Here is a 15,938-nt window from a genome sequence, read left to right as displayed (position 1 = left end):
CTCAGGGAGTATACTTTTATTTCGGTAATCAAACATAATTCCGCGTTGAAGGCCATAGGCCATAACCAAAGCTTTGTACCCATCTCGCTATCAATCTCATCTTCTTAACAAGGCATACGACTAGGGCCTCGCGATTCTGTGATGAACGTGCATATTGCATGCATAATGAGGGGGTAGGTGGTCTGACCAGCGGGGTTGCTTCCAATCATTATAGAGAATGACATGCAGGTAATCACAGACTTTGTAGGCCAGCGTCTTGCTGTTCGGTGAGGAGGAGCCATGCATTTTGACCACCCAGAAGCAAGTCCCATTCTAGGCTACTCCCAACATTGTTATGTACTATCAACTGATTGCAGGGAGTATTGTTCTGTTCAGGGTGAACTGAAAGGAAGAGAAAGCCAGATTCAATACTATTCCGCTAAAAGAGCCAATACCATACGCTCTTCAGCACCGGAATAAGGCTCGGGTGAGCAACCCGGGGATGGCCTGAAACATGGGCTGTGTCGCTGCCTAACGTGACCACCAGACTCAGCCGCATAAGCACTGCCACTAACGAGCCCGTTTCCCTCGTGTCAGCCTGATGATCTTTTATTGTGACCATGTCATGCTTCTTGGGAAACCTCTGAGATCCCAGAACGTGCAATCATGAACGCTCTACATCCAATCGAATCAGAGCATGGAGATGCGAAAAAGGTCTTTGATGAACTGACAGAGGAAATTCTCAATGTCTCGGACCGGATTTTCCTACCTGCGTCGCCTATCGATGGCCAGGCAACTTTCACACTCAGCGAGATGACTGTAATGAGAAATCCTGGGTCCGATTCGTTTCCCGGCGAAGTAGCTATCTGCCCTAAGGCTCGCTTCCAAGATATTGCGATAGAGAAACCAAAATTCCTCAAATGTCGGTGCTGCTGTGTAGGCGAACCGCATGCCGACACGTTGACCTACAAGCGTGAGTGACCCAAGCATAAAGCTTTCTGAGGATAGAAGCTGATTTTACAACAAGTCATTAAAGGTAAGAGCTTTCTCACAGAGGAGCTACATCGTCATGGGCTGCGCAAATGGTTTATTCTGGCAGTGAAGCCGGAACCACAAACGCTGGTTATTGTGAGATTGTCAGAGGTATCACCCATATGTAACGCCAACCCCTCAAGCATATTAGCCGTTGGGCTAAGTTCTTATAGATTACAGAGAGATTGAAACCGTATCAGAGAACATCCGTTCTCAGGGATTATCTCCGAAGCGTGTTCTTGGCTTGGCATTTTGGTCCGGAACGGTGGAGATGATACGGAAGTAAGTTGATACCGTAAGATGCCTTTAACTTCAATTGGAACCTGACTTGTAAAAGTGACTGGGGATTTCCTTCTGCCAAAATAGTGAAAGTAACTCTTCACTCGTCCAATACCACAACCTTGCTTCCAAGGCCCTCACGTGTCGGGCTACAACAATTTGGCGTATTGAAATCTCCCTATACGGGGAAAGACACAAGCAAAGGGGTTTTGACCAGCTTAATGCCTCATTCCTACTTCTGTATCATTTCGAAAGGATCTCACTTGAGCGAGGACGGTTGGGAAGTGCGAGGTCAGTCTCACTACTATAAGCGGAGTGTGCTTTGGTGCTGCTACTAATAAGCCCTGCTATAGTTCACTTAGATACGCGAATATGTCACGTAACCAACCCTCTCGGTAGGCTTGTTGTCACTCTTAAGAATGCAGCATTACCTCAAGCTACTGCCCCGGGGAAGCAGGGAACTGAGGATAATGTTGACTTTTACTTCGATCTACGTGAAGGTCAGTCACTGTAACAATGTCACGCAGTCTCGGAGAACTGACTGTTTCACCGATGTTAGACGCAGATTTGTTCGCCGCGTACCTGAAAGTTGCTCAAGACAGAATGCGAGAGCTCTTCATTCATGGACCCTTGGAAAACGAACAAATCGTGGATTCTCGGCTGCTCGATCCTGATTACAGTAAAACTACACAGGCTGACAATTGGAGGGAACCTCCAATACCTGCCGATAATGACACAAGAGCAAAGATGAGATGTACCTTGGTAGCATCAAAGGAAGATGGAGAGCAGAGGTACAGGGCAGTTGTGTCGCGAGAGGGATACGCCGATGCTGTTTGTATTGACTGTAGGGACTTCCCTGTCGCATTCTATACATGTGCCTCGAGGCTGACAGAGTAACAGTCAAGGATAAAACGCCACAGATATCTCAAAGAGGCCTCTTGAATTCTCTACAAGACCTTGACATATGGGTAAGCAATTATGGCGAGGGCGGCAAGTCTATCGTCTCCCAGATGAGCTGGAAGGAACTTATTCAACGAGGGACCAAGCCCCAAAGCATCAGAGCTACATTCATCAAGAGGTAGGTAATCCTTCGACAATACCTCGAAAGACAGCTTACGGATTTGGAAGCGACAATGAACGCACGGCGGGCGATTGGCTTGATGAGGTGGATGATCTGATCAGAGCTATGCGAGGAGACAGAAAAGATTCCTACGAGCGGGTAAAGATTGCCATTATCGATTCTGGTCTTCATGATAGAGAGAGGAGCCGTTATCGAGCCGAATACAAAGATTTTACCGGCGTTCCTACAAATGACTCGTGGCACGGTACTTGCTGTGCTGGGATCATTCAGGGAATGTATGAGGAGGCTAGGCTGTACGTGGCGAGGGTCTTTGAGAGAGACTTCGCGGATGAGATTGAAGGGCCTCTGCGAATGGCTAGAGTCTGGGCCCCATACCTATGAAGTCTCAGGGTATACTAACTAGTCAATCAGGCCATCCACTGGGCTATCGAGCCACCTAACTCCGTCGATATCATCAGTATCTCAGCTGGTTTCCGCAACTACTCCAAGGAACTCGATGCCGCCGTGACGAGGGCCAAAGCTGCTGGTGTTCTGGTGATAGCAGCAGCGTCGAACTGGCAAAACACAAACACCGTCGCATTCCCAGCTCGGCATAATCTCAGCACCATGTGCATTTACTCTACCAATACTGGCAATCAAGGCTCAAGCTTTAATCCGGAACCTCGTCCGCATACACAGAACTTTGCTATTATAGGCGAGGGTTTTCAGCATCCGGATCAAAGGAGGAATGAGCGTATGAGTGGAACGTCAAGTAAGAGCCGTGGATCTTGAGGAGTTTGTATGCTGACTTCAAACAGTGGCAACGGCTGTAGCCGCCGGGCTTGCTGCGAGGATAGTGGACTTTTCACGACAGAAGGATAACAAAGAGTCCATCTTTAGAGCACAAGACGTCGGCAAACTGCCCGGAATGCTAGCAATCTTTAGCACTATGTCGAAGCCAGCAGGTAATCTGAGATACATATCCCCACTTGAGTTGCTGCCTTTGAGGCATGGCGTTAGTCGGGAGGCGGATAGACAGCGTGTGAGGGAGGTTCTATCACAAGCTATGGAAAGGGCAAACTAGATCAGCGTTTCAATGAAGTAGCAGTAGAACCTTACATCGACAATCAACCTACTTTCCCAGGCTTTCACTTAAAACAACAACCTCATCAAGGTTATCATCCTCGACAATAGTGAGTCCCTCCAGGCCTTCATCCAACAAGACGCTCTCAACATTCAGCTCACCCTCATCCCCAGCTGCAAACGTAGCTCTCTTGGTATACGGATCCACCAACCAGTCCTTCGCCAGCAAGCCCTTGTGGATCTTGGCCAGTCGGATGGCCCAGATGAAGTCTCCTGGATGCTCTCCAGAGGCTCGCTGGGAGGCTATGCGTTTGTTGGTGGCTGTAGCTCTCATCGTAGCAACTAGCGGAAGGTCCCTGAATATCGTCAGCTTGAACTAGAGCTTCCTTTTATGAGTTCTTCAGGGAAGACGTACAGTTCTGGACCAATATCGGCTGCAATGTTGGTCTCCTCTTGAGCTTCCCGCTTCCCCGCACGGGCGACTTTGATGCCTGTGATCATAAACACCGACCACGAGACTTTTCCCTTGACATGGGCTTTCAGCTCGTCTTGCTCCAGACAATCCCTGATATACCCCTTCGTAGGCTGCACTATATAGGTATCCAACCGATCATATTCCTCATGGCTCTCTACAGTCTTCATAAACGCAAACTGCAGACTCGCCTTGGCTGTGACGCCTGCAGCTGCGAGTATCGGCGCGCCCGCAGCGAGATTAGTCCCCGGAGACTTTAATCTGGTATCATCCCATGTGAAGTTTAGGATACTGCTGCGAAAGGGGCGCATGAGTGGTGGAAAGGGGAGGATTGAGCCATGGTTGAGGGGGAAGTCGAGGGTTTTGAGGTTGGAAATTAAGTGGCCTAGACAGAGAGGGGCAGTGGAATCATCGCCGTCGCCACGGAGGATGGCGTCCTCTGGGGTAGGGGGATAATCAGTTTGACGGAGCTTGAACCAGACTTTTTCCATTTTTTTCGTTGCCAAGATGTAAGAGACGGGATGATGGATCTCATGGGCAGCCTTGTTATGCAGCTGAATGAAATGCATTTGTGAGGCCTCTTGGGGGACAACAAGGCTGTGCTGTGCCAACTGCACAGCCAATTGGCCATCAGTGTACCCCTTTGTCGATCCTGTGGCATTTGCTGCAACGCGACATTTATGGCCTCTGGAACTCCAACTTCTCTTCGGGTTGTACTAGAGTTCTCCTTGTTCTTTTCGGCTAGAGATCGACTGGATTGGTGATTGCCGTCCTAGTACAACATTTGAACATGATCCGACTGTCGCTGCATGTAAGCTGCATTATGACTCGGGTCGACCCAATCGAGTAAGTGTTGCGATAACTCAAATACCATGCATGTAATCAGAAGAAAATGAGAAAAGTGAGTCACATACCGTGTCTGTAGGGCTGATGCAGCGGAGTCCTTCAACTACGTCTGATCTCTCCATCGCGATGGTTTTAGCGGTTCAGTCCATAAGCCGCAGTGGATATCCCACCGGCGTACGCGCTAACCAATCGGATGATTGATCTACGCTTACTACAGTGAGTCGATCAGTGAGTCAACGTTAATTCTTACTGCATCTCAGAAAGCTAATGAAGCCACGTTCATGATGTAATGAGAATTGATTCCTTCAATTGAACACCAAATCTCACATTGAACACATCCTATTTAGGACCATAATCTTGCGGCCTTTCAATACTTCTCGCCTCAGAACGCAGCTTCTCGAAACCTAAGTACCCCAAAACAACCCCTCACTGTGCTCTCAGCACACAATTCACTCTCCCTCAATCATGACCCAATCTACATCCCCAGGCTTCGACAAAGCCTTCGCCCAGACCCTCTGCGATCTCCAAGTCCCCAAAGTCATCAAGTTCTCCCCCAACGGCCGACAACTCCTGTACTCCACCAGTCTCATCGGTGGCCACCGCAAAGGCAAAAATGCCCTCTCAATGCTCTGGATCGCATCATCCGCCGAACCAAACTCTTCTCGGCAACTAACGTCCGGTCTCTACAATGACACAGAGCCAAAATGGCATCCTGATGGAAATAGAATTGCTTTTCTGTCAGATCGTGCGAAGGTTGGCGAATCTTCGGCGATTTACATGCTCAGAATGGATGGTGGTGACGCGATACCTATAACTGATGTTGAGAATGAGGAGGATATTGAGAGTTTTCTGTTTTCACCTGATGGCAAGACCATTGCGTATGTTTCGCCGGATGAGAAACCAGAGGAGGAGAAGGAGAAGGGTGAGAAGGATGAGCCTGATCCTGAAGTCTGGGGCGAGAAATGGGATTTTGCAAGATTAAGGCTCGTCGATGTTGAATCTCAAGAGACAAAGGTTGTCGTTGGCGGTGAGACTCATGTTGGCGAGTTTTGTTGGAGTCCCGATGGCAAGAAGATTGCTTTCATGAGCACTAAGAATCCTCATATCGAAGAGGCGATGTTGACGGGCACGACTATCTCAACAGTTGATGTCGAGACTGGCGAGGTCACTGAACTTTGCAAGATCATGAATGAACCGTATGATCTTACCTGGGCACCAGATGGACAGGTCTATTTCATCACAGGTGTGCCCGCTGATAAAGATTCTGGAGGAAGAGCTGTCTACAAGACTGATCCCAAGGCCGACACTGGGGAGTTCGCAAAGGTTGCATGTGGCATTGATGATGATGCTGGAGGTCTTCATGTTGTTGGTGGCAAAGTCCTTGTGAACCGCCAGGTTAGGCTTGTTGATATTATCAGTGAGTTGGAAGGAGATGATCTGTTCGATGAGAAGAAGGAGTTGTGGGTGTATGATGTTTTCATCGACCCAGAGACAGGGACTTCGACTCTTGCAGCGAGTCTATCAGATGTTGGAACTCCTTACGACATCTTCGTCATCGAAAAGGGAAAGGAGAAGATCAAGGTTTCAGATCATGGAAAGCCACTTGCAGACAAATCCCTCGGTTCATGCACAGTTCTCACCTGTCGCTCCGCCGACGATGAAGTCGAACTCGATGGTCTGTACCTCACCCCAACTTCCAAGGCAGACTCCGACAAGACCCCAACTGAACCCCTCCCAACATTCGTCCTCATTCACGGCGGTCCAACATCTCGAGACACCGATACCTTCGATACAACCTGTTTCAACTGGGCTCCATACATCCTCTCAAAAGGCTACGGCATTCTCCTCCCTCAATATCGCGGCTCAAGCGGTCGTGGAGAAAAGTTTGCTTCGTACAGTATGGGAGGGCAGGGGAAGTATGACTACGCTGATGTGGTGGCTACCACTGATAACGCTATCAAGAAGGGCTTTGCGGATTCGAAGAAGTTGATTGTTGGGGGATGGAGTCAAGGTGGTCTTTTGACGTATCTGTGCAGCGTGCGCAATGGTCTGCATGGTCTGGGATGGCGCTTCAACGCAGCTATCGCCGGAGCAGGAGTCTGCGATATCGAAAGTCTTGCGCTTACAGCTGATCTCGGCTCAACGTATGAGATCGAACTCGCGGGTGGTGATACCATCTGGACTCTCAACCGCGACGATACAAGAAATCGGCAAGGCAGTGCGCTCTGGGAAGTGGCCAGTGCAGTGAAGCATACGCAAGAGACAGGGGAGATGGTCATCCCGCCCATGCTGATTCTTCACGGTGACAAAGATGAGCGATGTCCGTTTTCACAGGCGGAGGGGTTCAGGAGGGCGTTAAGGCACTGGGGGTTGAAATACGAGTTTGTCAAGTTTCCGGGGGAGGGGCATGGTATTGAACAGCAGAGGTATTGGTTTGATATGCTTGAGAGGATTGGGAGGTGGTGTGATACGTATATTGGGGATGGGCAAGAGGTGAAGCTGACGATGAGATGAGGTGCCAGTGTTAGTATGTAGCTGGTAATGATTCAATTGTTGCCTAGCCTCTTTCCTGTTCTTCTCAGTGGTAGTGAGGACATTCCCGTTTGGTATACATGTTCACGATGACAGTGGCAGAAACCTCTTCTCGCAGTGTCTCAACAACGGAACAGTGAACACTCTGACTTCACGACTCGCTCTAGCATTTCCCCTCATAAGAAACTAAGCTCATTCATAGAACCCAGCCTCAACTCAAACCTTTCATCTACCTCCGACGTCTCCATCTCAGAAACAACTCAACATCTACCATCATAGCAAACCCAACACTCTTCATCACAACAGTTGTAAACAATTCATATCACCATCATGCCTCACCCCCTTCTTCAGACCGAGGCTGATCACACCGCCCCTGAGCCTTCCAACATCTCAACCACTACCTCCACCTCCCCCAAGCCCAACCCAATCTATCTCCGCTCGTTTCTCCGCTACGCCATCGGCGCCGCCGCAACATCCACCAACGAATCCATCACCATACGCGTCATGAAGCACGACCCCGTCCTCAACACCTACTCCCTCATCCCCATGGCGCAATCACGCCTCAGAAAGCCCGGTGACATCGAAGTTATCGTCATCACCACCGAGGAAATGGCCAAGATGCCTGATCGGTTTGGAGGCAAGATCACAAAGGAAACGACGCTCCGCACCGGTCCGAGTCTCGCTGAGTTTCCTGTCTTTGGATACACGGTTCCTGACTTTGAGGGTTTGAAGGACCAAGGGCTTGAGGTTCTGGCGTGGAGGGTTTTTGGGAGTGGGGATAAGGTGTTTATGGATACGGATGGGTATGGACTTCCGGACGTGTCGGGAATGATTCAGGCTTGGTTTGAGCGTATCTAAGTGTCAAGATTGGCGAGGGGGCTATGAATTACCTGTTTGTATTGTTGAAGGTGGTTGGAGCCTTTGTCAAGATGCTGGAGGATCACTTTGGCGATCCTACTGTGAGGATCTGGTTTTGGTAGGAATAACATCAATGTGACAGTAGCTGGCGACCGCGTAGTTTGCTAAATGTTATTATCTTATTTGGCACTTATCTTCTTCCTTTGAAAGGTGAGACATGAAAGTAAGCGCTTTATTTATGTCCCTCTAAATCGTGGTATTTTTTCACCCCGTGAAAAAGTGCACAGCTCGTCATGCTGCCTGGCTGAACGAACGTGCGGGCGGCTCTGCTCTTAGCGTCCCTGCTAAGCCCCAGGCCATACCTAGATTCCGGGTTATTAGCGCCAGATTCGCGGCCTGGGATTTGACAGCGCGTACAATTGGCTCGTGAGCCAGCGACTCAAGAACTATTTAAACAACCTCTCGTCCAAGGTAAGCTGACTTTCATGATTGTCCGAAAAGTGAATCAGCAATATTTTGTTAATTTAATCCATATTGAATGCATCTTTGAGTTATGACTTCTCAAGAAAACGCGCCTAAGACCCCGTCAAAAAACATCGAGGAATTTCTCCAACGACATCCTCAAGTCCGCACCGGCACCGCCGCAAAGGCAGAACTAGACCATCTCCACGAACACGGCGATACATTCTGTGTCATAAACAAACTCTACGACAACGCAATTCTTCACAAAGACTACGACCCAGACTCTCTCAAGCTCATCTTTGCTTTCGCGTACGTCAACGATGAGCAGGCAATGGCTAATTACATGGAAGGCGCTGGAGAAGACGATAGCGTCTTGTGCGATTGTGAAGTTGGGAGGGAAGAAGGTCCGGATCATCATCTCCATGAGTTTGTGAGGGCTACGGTGCCGGACTGTAAGGTCCACAAGGAGAATGATGAGCCAGATCCTGGGTGCTCGGATTGTTGGCCGGTTCATTGTGGGAGTAATTGTCGGGGGGTTGAGGGGTTTGAGTGAGAGTGCGTTTGGATATGCAAGTCGACTGATCAGAATGAAATAATGATTCTGAAGACGAAGCGGGATGAAATCTTTGGTTGGTTGTGTGATGCTTTTTTTGACAAGGTACTGTCTTCACATATGAATCCAATATTATAGCTACCTGCGCTTGATCTGGGGTATCTGCCTTGTCTTCACATTCAACAGCTTCGATGCTCTCACATCAGTCCATGTACCCAGCGCATAGCAGTATACATTCGGCTTTCGACTAGCAAAACAATCAATAGCATGTTTTTTCATTATTCTCAGTGATTGTCAACCGTAGAATTTGTGTTGACGTCTAATCTATGATCATGTCCATGATGCCATATCTAAATCTATCAGAAATCTATCTTCTTCTATCATCCCACGCTTAATACAAACCCATGCAAACGAAATCCCTATGCCCAACCAATTCTAAAAAGCTCATAATGACTCTCATCACCCCTCCCAACACCGCTCCTCTTATCCAACTTTTGCCTCTCCAAAATATCCAATCTCCTCCCATTCTTCCCACGCAGTCTATCCCTCTCCGCAAAAGCAGCCTCAACAGTATCCCCAATACCCGCAAACTTCCCATTCGGTCGTATCGTAACCAACAACCAGAAAATGCCATCATCTGAGAGAAGTCGTGTTGCGCAATCACGCAGCCAGCGTGCGTGCTCAGGGGCGTATACTACGTCTGTGGCGAAGAGCATGCTTGCTGGGATGTCGAAGGGGGCGGTGTTGGAGAAATCGGCCCAGTCGAGGGGTGATGCTTGCACGGGGGAGGGGGAGGTGTAGTTGATTGATATGTTTGACTCAAGGTTGGAGAGAACGGCTGGATGGTAGTCTGTTGCGATGATTTTCGAGTCGGAGATGCCCAGAGCGGGAATGAGTTTTCCAAGGACGAGGCTTACGAGCCCGGTGCCTGCACCAAGCTCGATAATGCGATTATGTTGGGTAGGGTCAAGATTTGTCAGACCGAATCTTTGTGGATCTGTACACATGAGATCCGAAAAGACGATCGAGGCACCCCAACTTTGAAGTCCAACGTCTTCAAAGTCTGTGTCATTCGTCCCAGCGAGTCCGTCGTTCAGTTGAACAGAAATCTGCTTCTTCTCCACGCCGGGGACATTGGCCTCAAACGAAAACTCCCTCAAAAACGGAGAGTTCTGGTCATCTTCATCCAAGGCACTGGCGAAAAGTGACTCAAAAATATACGCCGCCTGGTCCAGCGCCCGCTGACTCGCTTCCTCCGATGAGAAAATCTCCAAACCTTCAACGCGCGAGATAAAACCCGTTAACCAGCGCTCAGAAAAAGATTTCTCATGGACGTCCGCCCGAATAGTCGCAGGCGTCAGTTCCGCCTCGTCATCTTCGTTCCCGGAGGTATATCCCGAATCCACCTCAGCAAAAGCATGCTTCACATCCCCCAACTCCTTCGAAAAAGGAAAAGATAAAGGACAGTAAATAGCCGCCAAGTAATGCAGCGCATTGAAAACATCTGCCTCAGAGCGTTTAGAGAGCGTGAATAAAGGCGGTAAGCTGCTCGAAGGTAGCGCGAGGGTGCTCATCTTGACCCAGTCTGCAGTAATTAAAGATCGTGGAGTAGAACAGGGAGTGGAATCCGGGGAGGGAGGAAAGATAAGAGAAGGAGAAAAATATTAAAGTGGGTGGCGGGACGCTATCTTGAAATAGGTCTAAGCCCGGAACTTGAAGCTATCGTGAATGAAAAAAAAAATCTTGCTGATAAGTTAGAGTCCCCACGTGGGTCCACTGTTAGGTTGGCGTTAGAAGGTTTCGGGGGCTTCTATATGCCTGAGGATCATGCACTAAATTTGACTGACGGTGTTGAAATGTCGGTATGCATGTGGGTCCTTTGCGCTAGCGTATCGATGTTTGGTTCCGATCACCTGGTTAAGGTTGGAGAATTCATGATTGAACTGACATGACTCACGAAACCAAAGCCCAGACCCAATAGAATCGTGTAGGATTTCGATGACTTTTCGTCTTAGAAACTAAGTGAGCCAAGATTTCACCTTTTACGAAGAGTTCGCTGCGTACAACACTTCGGCTCTCCCTCCAGGTTAGCTTACTGAATGACCAAGACTGCTGTGTATTGTAATGGCCGGAGTAATTCGTTCTTATTGTGCTGCTCCTTCTCAGGGGTCTGGATATTGACTAGCCAAGACAGACACCACCACTTGACAATAAAGAGACATCTGACAAAAGTAATATATACCGTCATCCACATCAGCTGCACTCCAGCAGCAACTGTTTGATCTAATCCATTTTCACAGCGGTTTTCGGCCCCAAATAAAACGCATGGGAAAGTAAGCCCCTATATCCTTCAGCTCTGTCTCTAGATCTTGCACAAGGCTATCCAGCTTCTCATCCGACAACGGCTTCAAAGAAGGACTCAGACCTATCACCATTAGTTGTGACCTCTCTAATTGTTTCCAGACTTACCCTTAGCACCCGCCGCAAACCCCTTTGCGATGATCAAATCCGCTCCAACCCCCAATCTTCCCAACTCCTCGTCCACATTTCTCTTACCGACCGCTCTCATAGCAGTCATCTCATGTATATCCTCCAGACCAGCTTCAGCTAGCCAAGACTTCATCTTGGGAGCCTCGAGGGGATCTAGACCTGAGGCTTGACAAACAGCTCTGATACAAGCAAACATGTCGTGATATCTCGGGTTCTCAGTCTCTGGAGTTGGACAGACACGATCGCAGTCACCGATTTGGATCCATCCACCTGGTTTGAGAAGTTTGATGTGGTCATTCACCACGGCGCGTTGAGCTGAGCTGGAACCAGCGGCGATGAGAATCATGCGCATGTTGATGAGATCAAAAGACTCGTGCCATGATTCCGGTGGAGGATCCTTGATATCTTGTTTTACATAGCTGATACCTTGCGTAGTTGTATTTGGGAAGAAAGACGTGTTGATATCAGTGCCGATAAAGCTATGCTCACCTTGAACTGGCTTAGCAATCGAGGACTGGACATCGCGCATCCAGAGACCATCCGCAGTTCCGACATCGAGTATAGCTCGAGGTTGCGTCGAGAAGTCAAGAGGCGGGAATATTAATTTCCCCTCTGCGGCCTGCTTGAACCCGAGATGATAAATAGTCAAGCGGCCTATATCACTGCTGACATCCTGATCCTGGGCTTTGAGATACCACTCTGGCGTTGAGTATACGGCTTCTGACATTTTGAGTTGCTTGGGATTTGTGAATGAGTCAGTAAGGTGAAGTTAACGGATGACGCTTGAGTAAGATATTTTGCTTATCTTTTTGTCGCGTTAGATGGCACGTGCCTGCTGAGCGGCGCAGCCCTTGCTTACTTGCGTCATTGCAGACTTTTTTGAGGGAGTGACAGCCAATCGAAGTTTTGCGTAGTGTTCTAGAAAGGTGAGATCAGCCCTATCAATGAAACTTAGTGCCGTCCCCAGCTCCTCGGATAAGGATCTGATCAGATGGAAGGCTTTTCGCCTACCGAATGATAATTGATATTTGTGGACATGTGTCACCATCTGAGCTTGATAGAGAACTTTATGTCACAACGTGCGGATGTGCTTGGTGGCGTTATAAATTGGCTCGACGGTTTGAGCTTAAGCACCTTGAGCGCAATCGTCAAGCAGTGCATCTTGAGGCCGGTCTCGAAATCTCTGAGCTATAGAATATATGAGATTATTGCTCTTGAAATTGTTTGGGAAGATATCGCCAATGTCGCTGCCCTCGAAAGCTGGATTATGTCTTTAGGATATCGCGAGAACTATTGTACAGGTCTTCGCCTTAGCATGAAAATTCCCGACCGGTCGCTCAGATAAAGAACCATCCTTAAAATTTTGATACTCGGTTAAATTACAGTTGAATGCCCTCCACAAGATCAGTCTCAAAATTCCCCTACAAATCCCCTTGCTATGCTCAATACCCTCACTTTCACGGCGTCCAACACGCTAGCCAACTATCTTACACTCACCTCCATGCCATAAGCCATGGCGAAGAACTGGGCGAAACAGAAGCCTTGGCTGCCCCAAGACATAGGGCCAAAGCTCCATCCCTTCGATAGCAATCTAATGGACCCTAACGTCATATTCCTCAAAGCCCTCGACGTCGACTCCGCCCACGGGATCGTCGTAAAGGCACGGATCGGCCGCCATTTCTACGCCATAAAATTCGTAAGTCGCTATCAACACCCTCAATACATCATTCTAATAGCTCCCAGTTCACCACTCCTCAAGAGGATATCAACACCAGAGATATATACGGCCACAAAGGATCATGGAGCTGCTGTGATGGCACTGACTGGCACTTCTCACCCTTTGAGAATGAGTGTCGAGCTTTCGGTAGACTGAAAGAGCAGAAGGCCGAGTCCATCGCTGTCAAAGTCTATGGATGGGTTTCTCTCACAGCAAGACAGATTCGAATAAAACTCGCGGCTGCAGGTGCCCATAAATTAAACGGATGTCCGCCTGGGATGCTCTACGGTATTGTCAAAGACTGGGTCGAGATGACTCCGTATCACAACTCGAAGCAACGCGATATGTATGACCAGATGGTAGCGGTGAAGTACTTCGCCAGAATGCTCAAAGACCTTCACAAACTTCACTTCCTGGGAATCGTGATTCGCGACTTGAAACCAGACCAGTACATCGACGGCATCCTCATCGATCTAAGTCTCGCCTCTACAGTTCCCCATCCCTACGGTCCCACAGCTGAAGGCCCCGACAGTCCCTGGCAACCGCGCTGGACCTACGAAAGCCTTGCAGCATATGATCTGTACAACTTCCAGGTGCATATCATTGACTTCTGGAGGTACAACCAGAAGTTCTGGTTCAGCAAACGAACGCGAAATGGGGTGCAAACAAAGTGCAATGTGGACGCGTACCCAGCAGCTAGATGCAAGAAACGATGTTTCACGCACACGAAACAGTTCGTGCCGCTTTTAAATTACTATAAGGAGGTGTTGGCCATGGTGACAAAGCCGATGTATGATCCGCTGGACTTTTTGAGGAGAAATCCGGACTATCCGGTGCGTATTGCGCAATTTGGGGTTCCGGCGAGAAGGCCGCCGCCGCTGCTGGCACCGAGGCGGACGTTTACACAGATCGATTGTTGTGCTGTTATGTAGCGTGAGTGCTGCGTTAGTTACTGGTAAATCGGTATTGGATGGATTGTGAGCGTTGATCAGTGAGCATCGGAGCTAAAGGCTTGGACACCGACTTTGACACGATCGTCATGAGATGTATCCGATTCATCTAGCGTCTCTCTATACAAGAAAAACTGTTGGACAGCGCGTATACACTAGACAGTGCACGGGTTACTAGTGCAATCCCATTCAGGCACCACGTTCAAAAGTCCCGCGGCAATGCAGTGAATATGTTATTACTAGAAATATGTTCAAGTGAAGTTACCAAAACGAGCGCATTGATTTGTACATCTTATACCAGATTGATACCAAGGAAGCCACCCAGCCCAACAGCCATAACCCCCCAGCTCCAAGAAGTGATAGACCCTGCCGAACATCCATCGTCGTCATTATTCTTCTTCTTCGTAGGGCTCGCGGACGAACTGCCACTATCGTCATCATCATCGCCAGCAGATCCAGAACCGCTCTTGGACCCGCTGCTAGAACCACTGCTGTCATCACCACTACTTCCACTGTCTCCAGAGTCCGAGCTTCCATGGGGTATCTTCCTCTTGCAAAGCTTGTTGCTCGCTGTCTCTGTTGCTTTATAAGCTGTTGATTTGGTACTCGTGGTCTTTCTCTTCTGAATATCAACAAAAGTGATAGGCGTCATCCAGCGTTCACTCTCCGACGAAGGAATGGTTCGCGACTTCACGGACTCGGTCTGAGTAGCGGTAATGGTTGCGCAGACAGCTGAGCCAGAACCCAGGGAGCAATCGTATGTTGTTGAGCTAACAGCAAGATTCATGCTCGACTCTTCGTAAGTGACTGTAATACCGTGAAAGTCTCCATCGCAAGAGTATGAAGTGCCGAAGTTTGTCTGACAAGCGAGGAGATATTCGGTCTTTGAGCCTGTTTCCGTAATAAGGGAGGCGTATATATTTGTTGCACTGCCAGTCTTTCTCTGGGGAAGGAAAACAGTTTCAGTTGAGTATTTAGTGGTGCTTTTTGCCGCATCAACCAGGTAAGGCGCGACAGGCAACAGACTGATAGTAATTGACGTCCGCATAGTGTTGTATGTATGTATGGTTGAGAGAATTGACTCTCCTGAAAATCGGGAAATGAGCTGAATATTTATCCTTAACCTAATTCAATCTCGAGATCCTTCAGGAACCACGTCGTCCAATAATCAGTGACATTCCCCTGCAACGCCACTGGCAACCCTTGCTTACAACTCAGCCCTGGGGAACAGGGGTAAGCGAGTGAATCATCTCGTCTAACAAGCTTGTTTGGTGGCAGATTATGCTTGTTTTCCGCAGCCACTACCATCCCGTTATGGTATTTCAAAAGAGGCGTGGTATCAAAGGGGGAATTGATCCTCAAAATGATGGAATTGAGGTAGCCCGTCTCTGCGATGGCCGTCTTAGTCTGACCAAGTTCGTCGACGTGGCTATCTATTGTCCATTCAGAAGGAGTGTTATAGGGACCTTATGAATAGCTGCTCAACTAGTGTGCATAGCCTACGTCAATCAATTATCTATTCCCCGATGTTCACCGCCATGCCTTTGCGGGATCTTGGCAAGTTGTCGCTATTCAGCCCTATCATTTCGCTAGGCATCCTCTGTATCAGAACAGGGATCACTGAG

The 15,938-nt window shown here is 48.7% G+C and overlaps 9 protein-coding genes across 9 annotated transcripts; 5 read left to right on the top strand and 4 right to left on the bottom strand.

The window, feature by feature from the left end:
* Positions 1-645: 645 nt before the first annotated feature.
* Positions 646-3,434, top strand: FMAN_05417 (uncharacterized protein; the record flags this gene model as incomplete). Its single annotated transcript, XM_041827926.1, has 10 exons — positions 646-952; positions 1,007-1,135; positions 1,185-1,293; positions 1,349-1,581; positions 1,644-1,790; positions 1,850-2,134; positions 2,191-2,368; positions 2,419-2,731; positions 2,783-3,122; positions 3,169-3,434. The coding sequence occupies 10 exons, from the start codon at positions 646-648 to the stop codon at positions 3,432-3,434; spliced, it is 2,307 nt and encodes a 768-aa protein (XP_041678841.1).
* A 48-nt stretch (positions 3,435-3,482) lies between these two features.
* On the bottom strand, positions 3,483-4,396 carry FMAN_05418 (uncharacterized protein; the record flags this gene model as incomplete). The annotated part of the gene is made up of 2 exons (XM_041827925.1): positions 3,483-3,789; positions 3,849-4,396. The coding sequence occupies 2 exons, from the start codon at positions 4,394-4,396 to the stop codon at positions 3,483-3,485; spliced, it is 855 nt and encodes a 284-aa protein (XP_041678840.1).
* An 820-nt stretch (positions 4,397-5,216) lies between these two features.
* On the top strand, positions 5,217-7,265 carry FMAN_05419 (uncharacterized protein; the record flags this gene model as incomplete). The annotated part of the gene is made up of 1 exon (XM_041827924.1): positions 5,217-7,265. One exon carries the CDS (start codon positions 5,217-5,219, stop codon positions 7,263-7,265), a length of 2,049 nt encoding a protein of 682 aa, XP_041678839.1.
* Positions 7,266-7,613: 348 nt separating this feature from the next.
* Positions 7,614-8,141, top strand: FMAN_05420 (uncharacterized protein; the record flags this gene model as incomplete). The annotated part of the gene is made up of 1 exon (XM_041827923.1): positions 7,614-8,141. One exon carries the CDS (start codon positions 7,614-7,616, stop codon positions 8,139-8,141), a length of 528 nt encoding a protein of 175 aa, XP_041678838.1.
* A 553-nt stretch (positions 8,142-8,694) lies between these two features.
* FMAN_05421 (uncharacterized protein) lies at positions 8,695-9,156 on the top strand (the record flags this gene model as incomplete). The annotated part of the gene is made up of 1 exon (XM_041827922.1): positions 8,695-9,156. One exon carries the CDS (start codon positions 8,695-8,697, stop codon positions 9,154-9,156), a length of 462 nt encoding a protein of 153 aa, XP_041678837.1.
* Positions 9,157-9,575: 419 nt separating this feature from the next.
* On the bottom strand, positions 9,576-10,730 carry FMAN_05422 (related to SAM-dependent methyltransferases; the record flags this gene model as incomplete). The annotated part of the gene is made up of 1 exon (XM_041827921.1): positions 9,576-10,730. One exon carries the CDS (start codon positions 10,728-10,730, stop codon positions 9,576-9,578), a length of 1,155 nt encoding a protein of 384 aa, XP_041678836.1.
* A 720-nt stretch (positions 10,731-11,450) lies between these two features.
* Positions 11,451-12,373, bottom strand: FMAN_05423 (uncharacterized protein; the record flags this gene model as incomplete). The annotated part of the gene is made up of 2 exons (XM_041827920.1): positions 11,451-11,581; positions 11,626-12,373. The coding sequence occupies 2 exons, from the start codon at positions 12,371-12,373 to the stop codon at positions 11,451-11,453; spliced, it is 879 nt and encodes a 292-aa protein (XP_041678835.1).
* A 786-nt stretch (positions 12,374-13,159) lies between these two features.
* FMAN_05424 (uncharacterized protein) lies at positions 13,160-14,295 on the top strand (the record flags this gene model as incomplete). Its single annotated transcript, XM_041827918.1, has 2 exons — positions 13,160-13,342; positions 13,390-14,295. 2 exons carry the CDS (start codon positions 13,160-13,162, stop codon positions 14,293-14,295), a joined length of 1,089 nt encoding a protein of 362 aa, XP_041678834.1.
* Positions 14,296-14,605: 310 nt separating this feature from the next.
* On the bottom strand, positions 14,606-15,100 carry FMAN_05425 (uncharacterized protein; the record flags this gene model as incomplete). Its single annotated transcript, XM_041827917.1, has 1 exon — positions 14,606-15,100. One exon carries the CDS (start codon positions 15,098-15,100, stop codon positions 14,606-14,608), a length of 495 nt encoding a protein of 164 aa, XP_041678833.1.
* Between the last annotated feature and the right edge of the window lie 838 nt (positions 15,101-15,938).

Source organism: Fusarium mangiferae, assembly GCF_900044065.1.
Source record: "Fusarium mangiferae strain MRC7560 genome assembly, contig: FMAN_scaffold002, whole genome shotgun sequence".
Classification (NCBI taxonomy): Eukaryota; Fungi; Ascomycota; class Sordariomycetes; order Hypocreales; family Nectriaceae; genus Fusarium; species Fusarium mangiferae.
Note: the sequence above shows the minus strand (reverse complement) of the source record. Positions and strands in the feature narration are given on the sequence as shown.